This window comes from Pleurodeles waltl, chromosome 3_2, assembly GCF_031143425.1.
Source record: "Pleurodeles waltl isolate 20211129_DDA chromosome 3_2, aPleWal1.hap1.20221129, whole genome shotgun sequence".
In the NCBI taxonomy this organism is placed as follows: domain Eukaryota; kingdom Metazoa; phylum Chordata; class Amphibia; order Caudata; family Salamandridae; genus Pleurodeles; species Pleurodeles waltl.
In genome coordinates this window covers 124,980,033-124,993,828 of record NC_090441.1, presented here as the reverse complement: position 1 = coordinate 124,993,828, position 13,796 = coordinate 124,980,033, and the positions used below count along the sequence as shown (strand labels likewise).

The window sequence follows — 13,796 nt, the reverse complement described above, 5'->3', positions numbered from 1 at the left end:
AGCATTAACGCACAATAATGTTACCAAAAAAAAAACGGAAAGAGGAAAGGGAAGAAAAAAAAACAAAAAAAAGGGGGGGGAAAGGGGGCAGGCAAAGAGAGCAAATATTAGACAGCATAAACATGCTAAGGTGAGAAAAATAAAACAGCCTACAGCTTGAAAACTATGAGCTTAACTATTTGCTAATTAAAGATGCAGCTAAACGCTATTAATGTCATTACTAATGTAGATAATCCACAACAGGTGGAGGGGGAGGAATAAAGAAGGAGTCCGGCTAATATATATGGATAAAGCGGGGGTCATAACTGAAATGTGACTTATGTTTTGCAGAGTTTAAGAGGGTACCAGGCAGAAGTAATATTAGATAACCTAGGTATGGGTTGCATGTACATTTGACCGTGGGGAAAGTATCCTAGTGTGTCGTGAGATTACATTGTGGACAGGAGTGAGGGCATAGATGGCGGGTGTAAGTGAGAGTGAGAAAGGTTAGGGCAGCGTAATTGTCGTACTGACGATGTCAGCCAGAGATGTGGCGGGTGTGTAAAATGCACTGCTCACGGGGGATACATATCATCCCTGGCTTCTATTGCCACCACAAATGTGTCCCACACCTCGGGGCCCTCCTGTATGAGGCCTTTGTGTTGCAATGAGCGGAGTGTCTGGGCTTCAGCCTGCGCACGACAATGTAACTCGCGAAGCCAGGTCATGTGGGAAGGGACGTGTGGTGCTTTCCAATGCGTTGCTATTAGCCGTTTGAAAACAACGAATGCTAAGTCTATGAATCTATGTATTTGTTTATCCCCTCTGGTGCGGTGGCGTATGCCAAGTAAGCAGGAATCTGGCGTGGGTGACAGAGTGTGAGATGAGATGTCTGTTGTGGCGTCTGTAACGCGGAGCCAAGCCGAGTTTATTGAGTGGCAGCTCCAAACCACATGGTAAAAGTTAGCTGCTGGAGTGGCGCATCTTGGGCATGTCGGGCTTGTGCTCGGATATATTCTTTGGATGCGGGCTGGGGATAAATATGATTGGTGAATATAGTTGAATTGGGTGTATCGCAGGCGAGGATTACGGGATATTGATTTGATCATTGCAAGAGCTGCGATCCAAGTCTTTTGAGGTAGTGGCAAAGGGAGGACAGAGTCCCATCGTGCCTTAGCGTGCGGCAGAGTGGTGCAAACCGCCACCATCAATGCTTTATACAATTTAGTTATAATGCCTTTTGTGCAACCTATGGTCAGGATAATGGTAAGTAATGGGGTCTCGGGGGGCTCGGCGCTACCGACCCCCCAAAGGTTATTAAGTAGCCGCTTAATGGCGCTGTATGTCAAGAAGGCCCCGTTGTGCAACACTCCGGCAGACACCAGTTCCGCAAAGGTGCACATTACAGAGCTAGAATATAGATCGCTCGCCTTCAGTGTGTTTATTTCCCGCGTGTCGTGATGCATTGAGAGGATTTGAGTGCCCGGCAATTGAAATAGCGGTAGCGAGGGTGAGTAAGGGGGAGAGGAGGTCTTGCCTTGGATGTATCTGCGCCAGCAGAACCGAGCTGCTTCCAACAGTATTAATTTTGGGAATTGGGGGGGGGGGGGGGGAGGGCCCGACAGCATTATACACAGCAGCTTCTGCGGGGCTATATGTGTCTGCAGCATTGTACTTTCAGCAGGGGGAGACTCCTGGAGCCATGTGGAGAGCCACGATAATTGAGCTGCTGCGTAGTATCTTTCGAAATTAGGCATGCCCAGCCCACCCGCCTCTTGCGAGTGTTGTGTTATGGTCAGCGCTACCCTGCGTCTGTCCTTGCCCCAAAGTAAGTCGGTTAATATTGATTGCAGTTTGGTAAAGAACGAGCGTGGTAGGCACAACGGGAGGGCAGTGAAGTAATATAAAAACCGTGGAAGGATAAGCATCTTGGCAATCGCCACTCGACCCAGGGGGGACAAGGGGAGCGAGCTCCAAAAAGGTATTAAGCTGCGGGTGGAGCTGAGTACTCTGTCAATGTTACCCTCTTTCAGATCTGTGATAGAGTGGTAAATCTGCACTCCTAGATATTTAAAGGTTGTGTATGACCACGGTAGTTTATATTGTGGAAGTGTCATGTGGCGATCAAGCGGGATAGAGGTAAGAGGGAAGATACTTGACTTGGACCAATTAACGTACAAGCCAGAGGCGAGGGCAAAGGAGTCCAACAACTGCAGTACTGCACTCATGGAGGCCGAGTGGTTGCGCAAGTATATTAGGGCATTGTCTGCATATAAGGATATAATGTGATAAGTGTTCAATTCCGGAATGCCCCATATGTGTGCGTTGTTGCGCAGTTTAATTGCTAATGGTTCCATGGCAATAGCGAATAATACAGGAGATAGTGGGCAGCCTTGTCTGGTGCCTCTACCTATAGGGAATGCTTCAGAGATAGTGCGACCATTTTTGACGCAGGCTATAGGCATGGAATAAAGTGTTTTGATCCAGCTGATGAAGCCAGGACCGAAACCGAACGCTTTAAGTGTACGTAGGAGATAATTCCAGCTTAGCGTATCAAACGCCTTTTCGATGTCTAGGGAGAGGGCCACCGCTTCGGTATTTGTGTTACCATGCATTATGTGTAGGAGTCTTCTAATATTTAAGAAGGTGCTTCTGCCAGGGATAAAGCCGGACTGGTCCTGGTGTACCAAGTTTGGTAGATAGGGGAGGAGCCTATTTGCTAGTACTTTCCCCAATAATTTGCAATCTGTATTGAGTAGGGAGAGCGGCCTGTACGATTTGACATCCAGAGGGTCCCGGCCCGCTTTTGGGAGGACGACTATCAAAGCTTCACGCATAGAATCTGGCAGCTGCAGATTGCGGTGTGCTTCGTTGAATACCTCTATAAGTGGATGTAGGAGATGGGTAGTATGGGAATTAAAATATTCTACCGGTAGCCCATCTGAGCCGGGAGTTTTACTGCATGCCATCTGGGATAGAGCTATACGCAGCTCTTCAATAGTAATAGGGCCATCTAGAGTAGCAATGTTATCAAGGATAAGTTGGTTTTGAGAGACAAGATTTAATATGTCAGCAAGGTGCTGCTCCGGAGGAGGGGATGTGTAAAGGGTGCAATAGTATGTTGAAAAGGCGTCGTTGATGCCCATCTGAGTATTAACAACGATATCAGGATTTAAACGTATCGCACCTATGGGTGTTGGCTGCAAGGGTTGGCGGGTCAGCCAGGCCAGTAGCCTGCCCGATCTGTCCCCCTCAGCGTGTTGTCTTGCCATGTAATGTCTGTAGTCATGTTTGCTTAATCTATTGTCTGCTTCCCTATGGGCAACTCTGAGCGAGTTCAATGTTGTTAATGTGGATTCTGCGCCGGCTGACTCATTCTCCGCGTTGCGGAGTTTTACCTCCAGATCTTGCAATTCTTTGGTGAGTGTTTTTCTCACCCCGAACGTGGCCGCGAGGCAATGTCCACGTATCACCGCTTTGTGGGCATCCCACTCTATGGCGCGGGATGAGGTTGTATTCTTGTTCAATAGAAAGTAATCGGCTAGTCTTTTAGACATATCTGTTTGGAAGGGGGGATCTAGAAGAGCCTCTGGTTGCAGACGCCATGTTGGTATACGCGTGTGCGTGTGACCCCATGCCATTATGACGCACAGGGGGTTATGGTCTGATGTAGTGCGCGCTAGGTATTCAGACATGCATACTTTATGAATTACGGTTGCGGATACAAAAATCATATCTATTCTAGTGTGTAACTTATGTACGGGGGAGTAGTACGAATATTCGCGGTGAACAGGATGACTCACCCTCCACACATCCCTCAAACCATTATTTGATGCCCAGCTTACTAGAGCTTGTGCGGCACGATTGGAAGGGGCCGTGGCGAGTGGGGGAAACGAGCTGTCCAACTGAGTGTCAAGAACATTATTAAAGTCTCCACCCCATATGCACTCTAGTGTGGGATCGCTGAGACTACCGGTAGACAGTGTAGATAAAAAATCATGTTGATTTACATTTGGGGAGTATAATGCAACTAGGGCTAAGGGGGATCCATCAAGGGTACCTTCGAGTATCACGTACCTACCATTGGAGTCGCACTGTGCGCGAGACGTGGCAAATGGGACCCCAGGAGCAATCCAAATGGCTGCTCCACGGGCGAAAGACGAGAAAATGGTGCCATGTAATTGACCCTTCCATTTTGAACGTGTGCTTTCCAACGTGGATTTGGAGAGATGTGTCTCTTGTAATAGAGCTATGTGTATTTGATGCCTCTTGAGAAAGGCGTGAACTCTTTGACGTTTCCGTGGGGTTGCCATGCCTCTAATATTCCAAGTGAGTACCTTATATTTCAAGATACCTTGGTGTGTTTGGGTAGCCATGTTATTTTTGTAGCCGTCATGTAACCGGAGGGGTGGATATCTGCTACCCCCAGTGTGAAAGTATTGTGTTGCCCCCCCGCTAGGCCTTGACAGTCAATGAACGCTATTATGTGAGCTGTAATCATGTTACTATAATAGATATGACATGTACGTTTGCTGCTGCATTTACAGTTAACTAGCCTGTAACAAAAACAACCGATAGATAGAAAGGTGCACTCTAATACGAAATATAACACTAAAATTACTAAAAGATAAAAAACATTACCGGCAAGTGCCGGCTTGAGAGAATGGTCCATGTGGAGCAGGGGGGAACCAGAGGGCATTGATGTGTGGGCATGGATTTACCCTGCCCAAATTACTCATGGTTCAAAGTGCGAGGTGCTCCCCCCGGGGGCAGCCCGCGAGCCCCGCGCCGCAGCCGAAAACCCGGCAGCAACAACCGACTGCCTCCAAGCAGTCAGAGAAATGGGAAGTCACACCAGCACTTCCAGACAGCGGAAGTGGAAGGAACTTAATTGCTTAGCATATATCATCAGCTGCACGAGGTGTGAGGGAAGGACCACGCGTGAAGTCCGCTGAGTCCGAATTTGTGTCCTGTTCCTGGTCCGCGTCCATTTGTGTGGATGAGGTAGTGGGCGATGCATTTACGAAGCTGGATGTGGCCCGGAGGAGCCGGGAGCGTTCGGACTGCGCCTGTTCAGGTGATGGTTTAGCTCCCCGTTTTTTGCGTTGTCTGCGGCCCGAAGTAGTGCCAGAGCTATTGTCGTCCCGAGTGCTTGCGACTGGTGGGTCAGCCAGACCTTTAGCATGCAGCCAGGTCCAGGCATCTTCCGGGGTGGTGAAGAAAAAAAAGCGAGTGTCGTCCTGCACCCGGAGTCTGGCTGGGAACAACGACGCGTACTTGATACTATGTTTGCGGAGACATGACTTAACACGGTAAAAAGAGTTACGTTTCTGCTGTACTTCTGCTGTAAAGTCTGGATAAGCGGAGATCAGTGCATTTTCGAAGCTTACCGGACCAGATTTGCGGAATAACTGTAGAATGAGGTCTCTATCGCGGTAATTAAGGAGTCTTACTATGAGCGGGCGTGGTTGTGAGCCAGGTGAGGGGGGTCTGCCGGGGATCCTGTGAGCCCTTTCAACAGAGAAGAACTTCGGGATATTGCCTTTGAAAATTGTGTCTGTGAGCCATTGCTCTATGAATAATTCAGTGCTTAGGCCCTCAACACGTTCAGGGAATCCCACCAGCCGAATATTATTGCGACGAGACCTGCTTTCTGCATCCTCAGCTCTGCGTTTTAAGGAGACCACATCTAACGATAGGTGCGCTAATTGCGATTTGAAATCAGACACAGTGTGGGGTAGAGTTGCAGTATCTTTTTCAAGTTTGGACACCCTGCCTGCTAGAGCGCGTTGATCTGTGCGCAGTAAGTTGAGATCTTCTGTTACCGAGCCTATTTTAGCTTCCAGGGTGGATCTAGTGTCTAGAATAGCTTGCAGTATCTTGTCGAATTGCGAAGTATGTGATTGTAGGGTGAGTTCCAGTTTCTCCAAGGTCACTTGCGTGGTAGAGTGGGCCTCTGAGGGAGATGAAGTAGTATGGTCCATTTTGCTAGGGGGTGCATGTGGGGTGTTTGGCTTGACCATTTGGTAGGTGCAGGAATACGAAGGCGCGAGCGCAACAAGTGAACACGCAGTGGTGTGTACAGCCGAGTCAGGCGTTACACCAGTTCGGGCTGGACATTAAGGACGGGTGAGGCAGGACAATAATATTAGAGATTAGTAGTCTAATGCGTTGACTACTACTTACAAAGCCTAAAGGTTATGACACTGATAAAGGTTCCTGGTGCTATTGTGCTGAAGGCGAGCCACTACTGAGTTGTTAAAGGTTATAGCTGTACCGGATGCTTTAGGGCTCAGGGCGAAGACCCAACACAACAGCGCACTGCGACTCAAAAAAAGTTGCCGAAAGGCTCACCTCTTGCAATCAACCGGGGCCGATGTCCGCTTTGTTCCTATCTTTGTTACCTCACCCCTCCCAAGGTGAGGCGCAATTCGTTGGTGTGAGGGGAGCTGAGTAATAGAGACTGCTGTGAGGAAGCTGCATGTCGGCGAAACGGACTTTGTCAAGGCATCATATTTGGGCGATCTCAGCAGATTATCCAGTACAATCCACACGTCCGTAGGATCAGAGGGCTTGAAATTGCAAGCCAGCACCCACGAGCCACGCCGGGCGTGAGAGCGTCACTGATCCGCCACGCTGCGCGACTACGCCTTGAAGTACCTCCGCCAGTGTACTATTACAATACAGTGCCGTACCTTCCAGGATGCACCGCCACGTTGTTTGAACCGTCGGGGTAAATTTCAATAAAAAAAAAAAAAAAAAAAAAAAAAAAATGGCGGCCGCAGTCAGTTTGGACGTGCAGCAGTGTTTTGTGTGCGGTTCGACCTCCGGGCCGGCCGCGGTGCTCAGGGTGGTCCACAGCAAGCAGGAGGGAAACCGGGACACCAGCTCCACTCGCAGCCGTCTCAATCAATAAATGGTGTTTAGTCGACCTCGCTGCGGTAGGATGTGAGGAAAGAGGGGCGGCGACCACCGGGCCGGCGGCAGCGGCGCCTGGGACAGCCCCCGACAAGCGGGAGGAGAGCCGGGGCACCAGCACCACCCGCGGCCGACTCCCCCCAAAGCTGGCAGCCAGGTAAACCCGCTCCGGCAGGTCGCGAGGGAGGAGGGGCGGCGCCGCCGCAGGGAGAGTCTCGGCGGCGTCGCTATCGCCGGTCAGGCTCCCAGGACAGTGTACAATCCCTGCGCCTCGGATGAGGCACAGGCGCTAGCGGTCCACAACGCCGGTCCCAGCAAGCTCAGGCATCAGCTGCGGGACTCGGAGGATCCTACTGTGTGCCCGCTGCGAGCATGCTGAGCACAGGGCGGAAAGAGAACGCGGTCGGCCAGGCGCCCGCCGCGTCTTCCGGATGGCGGCAGTTTCCTGGTGTTTCCTCGCCTCTCCTCCGCTTCCCGGCCTCGGGCAGCAGCGCGGCTCCCGAACGGCACCCCAGGCGACACACGCGCCCCACGAAGGGGGGGTCAAATCACTATGGTCAGGATAATTGTATGGGCCAGGGATCGGAGCTGCAGTTTATGCTGCCGCTCCGGTCGCCATCTTGGCCACGCCCCCTGGCCCTGCTCTCTTTAAATCGCTCCAAGGCCGAATCTGCCTTTGCTCCAAACAGTTTGTCCCCATCAAACGGGAGGTCTAATAGGGTCGACTGTACATCCGCAGAAAACCCTGAATTACGGAGCCAGGCCTGTCTTATTGCCACCATAGCCTTGCCCATCGCCCTAGCCACCGAGTCGGTCGTGTCCAGTCCATACTGGATAATCTGGGTTGCGGCAGCCTGGGCGTCTGAGACAACATCCAAGAATCCCTGGGGAAGCTCCGTAAAAGAAGATGAAATATCATCCATAAGAGCATGGACATATCTCCCCAGAATGCAAGTTGCGTTGGTGGCCTTCAACGCCAAACTGCAAGAAGAAAATATTTTCTTGGATTGCGCATCCAGTTTTTTGGAGTCCCTGTCTCCAGGCACCGTCGGGAAAGATCCAGGCGCTGATTTTGAGGAACAGGAGGCTTGCACCACCAAGCTCTCCAGCGTAGGGTGTCTTGAAAGAAAGCCAGGGTCAGATGGTGCAGCCCGATATCTCCTGGCCACAGCCCTATGAACTGCCGAGGAAGATACAGGCTTCTTCCACACCTCCAACACCGGATCAAGCAAAGCCTCATTAAACGGCAAGAGAGGCTCCGCTGCAGCAGAGGCCGGATTCAGCACCTCCGTCAATAAATTCTGCTTCGCCTCTGCCACTGGCAAAGGCAGGTCCAGAAAGTTAGCCGCCTTCCTCACCACCGCGTGAAAGGTAGCAGCCTCCTCCGTATACTCCCCTGGAGATGAAAGGTCCCACTCAGGGGAAGTATCCAGCCCACTGGCCGTATCCAGACCGTGCAGTCCATCACCAGAGTCCTCAACCTCTCCTTCTTCCAGGACTCGCTGGTACTCCTGCTCTTCCAACAGACGGAGAGCACGCCTCCTTGAATGTAGTCTCTGCTCAATCCGCGGAGTCGACATGGCCTCTGCCGAAGTTGAAGATCGGCGCCGATCTCCAGAAGCATCTGACGCCGCATCCGGTGCCCCAGGTAGCTTCGGCGCCGATGAAGGAGCAGGACAAAGAGATCTTGGAGCCGATGGACCCACCGGAGTCACAGGATGAAATCCCGACGTCGACGGGATGGAAACCTCCGGAGCCAATCCCTCTGAAGCCACCGGAGCGGCCACCGGAGCGGCCACCGGAGCGGCCACCGGCGCCGACACCGGCGCCGAGCCCACATTCCCAAAAGTGAGAAAGGGCATAAAGGGTGCCGGCCGAAGAGGCGCAGGATCACCCAATGAAAAGGCCAAAGGCCCCGAAGGACCAGCCGGAGCACCTCCTGGAGCCATCTGCTGAAAGATGGTATACATCGCATTCAGAAATGCGGTACTATCGGCTCCAGGGGCTGGAAAAGCCGGATACTGAGGTGCCTGGATCGAAGGCGACCCCAACGCCGGCCTCGACGTCAGCGACGCCGGAGACATCACAAGAGGCTGCATCACCTCAACCACAGATGCTTGTCCAGGCGAAGTCGGTGACGCCGGAGAGGGCAACGGCGTCGATGGATGCGGCGTGACCGTTGGACTGACCTCCCAAGTCCTCCGACGCCGAGCCGAAGGCGACCTCGAACGAGTCTCCTTGCTTGAATGACGCCGTGAATCTCTACGGCGCCGGGAGTCTCGATGACGCCGATGAGACCTTGGCGAGGAAGACTTCTTGTGATGTTTTTCCTTTCTCTTCGACTTCGCCAGGAATAGTTTAGCCTCACGTTCCTTGAGGGCCTTCGGATTCATGTGCTGACATGAATCACAAGTCACAACGTCGTGATCGGAGCTCAAACACCAGAGACAGTCGGAGTGAGGATCTGTAACGGACATCTTGCCCCCACACTCTCGACAGGGCTTGAAACCCGACTTTCTCTGAGACATTGTTACCGCAGAGAAGAACTACGCAGCAGAAAACACACTGTAACCACTAAAGTAACAGTAGCTCCCTCGAAGATAACCGTTTTCGAATGCACGGAAAAAAGGGAACTGACGTCGGCGAGGACCTCTTATTGCCTGTATGACGTCAGACGGCGTCGCGTGGGCTAGAGTGACGTCCTCGTCGACGTGCAGAGACTAGGAAGAAGATTTCCGTCGAATGCTGGCGCCATGGGAGTATTCATTAGGTGAGGAATCCACAGGTAGTTGTATCCATCAGAAGAATATGGTTTTCAAAAGTGTAAAGTGTGTCTGGCATAGTTAGGTATCTGTGGAAAAGCAATATAACTATGTATATTTACAATTTAAGTGGTTGGAAGGAGCTTTAGGAAATAAGACAATACATGTGTTTTTTCAATGTCACATTTAATGTTTTTACCATCATACTGTACTTCATATCTACATTGTACAAGGTTTTAGCAAGTGTGCAACACAACTTGACCAAATTTAGATTATTTCCTTTCTCGTCATGTGTACATCTGCATTTATTTTGCTTTTAACAAATGCCTATCATCTCATTTAATTGAAATGCATCTGTTGCGTTTTATTCTTATGAGTCACATAAAAATAAACACCACAAAACAAAGATACATCTCTGTTTTTGCGTTTTGGAATTTAAATGTTTCTCTTTCACAGCAACATAATTACTTCATTGAAGTTAAAACGTTCCATACTCTCTCCCGTCATCTTATCACAAGCGATCACTAATTTCAGTCTCATTAGTTCAGAAAGAAATATTTTTCTTAAAACAGATAAATTAAGATAATTTTCAGTAGTTAACTATCCATTATAAATACCATTTCTGCCCAACACCAATATTTTAATTTGTTTTTCTCTTTTTTTCTTCAAGAAAAATCTGTTTTGGGTTTCTTTGTCCAAGTGAAAAATGGTCTTTAATGTTCATATCTTCTTTATTTAAATATAAAAGTTGGAAAGGGACATTCAAGTTTCCAGTCTCCACGCTGAACTTAAAAATATATTAATTATCAAGTGGAGTTAAACAAAGCAAGTTGTATACTCCAGGAGGTAGAGGCCTTCAGCTTGTTCTTATATACATATGCACATATAAATTCAGTGTTTCAATAAAAATAGTTCAAACAATAGCAAATTATAAACGACAGTGACACCCACAGATGTTCAGCCTAATTTGCTTGTTATAAGCACAATAAACAAAATCCTCTATGTGCTGCTGCGTGTTTATGCTCTAAAACTATCCAGTGGAGGGAAGAACACAAATCATTTTCCCACATCGAAACGTGCATGCTAATTTAGCTCTGCGCGTTAATAATGCTAGGAGGTGAAGAAGTTCTTTCAAAACTAGCTCATCAATTAAATTATTTACAGTGAAAAAAGGGAAGCATGCCTAGGGGCTCTTAATATAAGATAGACGTAGGGGTGAACGGGTCCTAATAAAAATAGATTAAATATATATATACACTTATTTGTATACATATATACACGATAAAATTATAGTGAGCATGTTAACAGCAATTCCATGTCCTCGAGAAACAAGGTCACAAGAACCTTTTACTTTCCTAGCAACATATATTACCAGTGCAGCTCAATTAAAAACACTAATTTATTGAACTGGATTGCAATGTTAAGATGCTCATTCGCCAGGTTGATTTCTGTTGAAGGATGTGACTGCACCCAGAATTATTTTCCTTTTGGGGTTGATTCAGGATCTTCTTGATAGAATATCAACATTATGGCTGTGTATCAAAAGTTTTGATTTTTGTACAATAGCAATTGAATATTTAAGAAAACCCAAGGCCATACTGAAAAACATCCTATCCATCCCCCGCACTTACTAAGTGGGTTTAATTCTCTATTTGTTCTGAGCCAAACAATGTCACAATATTTCGTAAAGCATATGCAACTCTGGGAAAATACTTCTTCTAAAAGCGCAACCATTTCACAAGATTAAAGGTTTCTAAAACATGTTTGTCCCCAAACATTATTCATCGTATACAAGCATTGGCTGTTAAAACTTCATTCATTAGTAAAATTACAGTGCACTCATGATTAACCTCAATAACTGCAAACTCTAGACTCCAGTGAAAAGCTACAATACATGTCCAGTAGTACGTATCTTCTGTCTTTACTCCCAGACCAGAGGAGATGGTGGCATTTCAGATGGCTGAGCTACTGTTGAACTAGGAAACCAAAGAAAAGACCAGAAACATGTTAATAAAAAAAAATCATAAAAGTCTAACTTAGAGTTATTTTTTAATTTCTCACTTTTGTCAAATGATAGTTATCTTAGACTTGGCACGTCATCTAAGCACTATCATAAAAGGAAACTTCTGTGCACTGCACAGTTGTTAGCACGTCGTCACAATGCAAACTTTTAGAGAGTAAATGTTCACTCTCCAAATACTAGATGTCATCAATCTCCACATAATTTACCATTTCAGTTCAAATCTCTAAAGACCGGTATGAACCCATCAAATGGAAAATAGCCCCTAACAGATGTCTCTGTATTTCCATAAAAAATAAAATAACCAAAGGTAATTAATTAAAAAGGTCTTTACATTTTTTTTTAACATTTCACTGGTTTATGAAAACCAAAAGAAGAAGATGAAAGGCATTTTTCATTATTCTTTAGCATACAGTTCAGTTCATGACGTCTGAAATCTCACCACCCCACATGCCTCTTCCTGTTCTACATTCATCTCGCCCTGGCATATCACACACATTATTTCTCATTCACGGAAGTACCAAGCAGTTCATTGGAGGGGCTCCAGTGCAATGGGTCTATATCGAGTGGACTGACTTCAAATATTCTGATGATTTTTTTTTTTTTGGATACCCCCGGGGCACAAAGACTGGTCCTTCCAGGCTCATATGATGAGCAACACCTTTCTTCCAGCCCTCCAGGGAAGGAGCTAGGATCCTGCCATTCTAGTACGGTGTCTCCTTTGGCCACCAATCACTGACAATAATGCCAGTTTGTAAGAGTTACTTTCAAGGTCTATAGTAATATGTAACAAAGTCATTGCGGGATCAGGAGGAAGTGACTAATCTAGCACAATTCCCAATGCTGAAAGCATCCACTCCCAAAACGTAGCTATCCATGTGCAACTCCAAGTGTAAAAGGTCACCCCTGGGAGATACACATCTAAGGCACATAGGTGAAGCCACTAATCCCACTCTCAACATCGAGTGAGATATGTCCGATGCAATAGTTTAACTAGATGAGCGTGAATTTTGAAGTGATATCTGATTACGGGGAGGAAGCCTACACTTCACGTCAGCCTTCATCAGTGGGTGGACCCAGATCCACCTCCCACACATCCCGTAGTTTGGGGAAAGAGTCAGAAGAACTGTTACCAGAGCACTACAAACTTGCAAGACTTTATACTCATGAATTTCTTCCGTCAGAAGCTTAGCCTCCAACAGACAAATCAGGAACATCCTCAGCCTCCTTGTGAATGACCCAAGAGTAGGCTTGTTATTTTTAATTTCTAATTTTAAATGCTAAAAGAATTTGACTTTGTAACAGAATTCAGTAGTATGTATTTTTGTAAGTGGTGGTATTTAGCACGACCCAGTTAGATAGCCAGAGTTCTAAAGAATGGTCTAGGATCAGTCTGTGTTGTATAGTATTTTGCTTTCAATGTCGCTACAAAGTGTTCTTTTTCCGTTTCCTGTCTGGATGGCTGTCGACTTCTTGAGCTCCTCTTAGCACTCGCTTTGTCTGCTTGTACGTACTCTGACTGGATTCTACTAACAAACATTTTTCAAGTACCACTTCTATCCCTTTTGTCTCATGCATTATGACATTATTTAGCGACAAGGATTCTTATTTTCGTCAAATGGGCACAGGAGTCTTTCACATCTGTCTGACGCACCTTTGGATACTATTTTGTCGCCTGCCACACCCTGGTAATCCCACGTTCCAGAAAGCTAAGTTATGTTTTATTTGCCTCCACATTCAAGTTAATTCATTACTTAATGGCCTGGAAGTTACTTGTTTCACACCCCTTCCGTGCTGTGTTCAAAGCCCGTACCATGCCTTCTGAAATTCTGTGAGTGCGCCGTTCCTGCCTATTTCTGTCAGCACTGTGCATGCTGTGAAGCATGCTCGACATCCGTGCAGTGCATTTTGGGACAAGCAATGATGCGCAAGTCTAGAGCGCAATCTAACTTCGGAGTTGGGTTCTGCATTGCGTATTCTGAGGGAATTGTCTCACACTACATATTATAGCTTCATAACAGATGTTTCAACTTCAACTCAGCCCATTTCTACAGAATCTGGATAAACCAATTGTTAAATGGGTACAGTGGTCCAGGATTTTAAAAAAAACTAGATTG

General features: G+C 47.4%; 1 protein-coding gene across 1 annotated transcript in view; it reads right to left on the bottom strand.

Annotated features, from left to right (window-relative positions):
- Nucleotides 1-10,529: 10,529 nt before the first annotated feature.
- Nucleotides 10,530-13,796, bottom strand: part of NLK (nemo like kinase) — a 762,154-nt gene continuing 758,887 nt past the window's right edge. Inside the window, exon 11 of the mRNA XM_069226972.1 lies at nt 10,530-11,635. Coding sequence (XP_069083073.1) covers nt 11,581-11,635 — 55 coding nt within the window. The 3' untranslated portion in view covers nt 10,530-11,580. The remainder of the gene's footprint in view (nt 11,636-13,796) is intronic.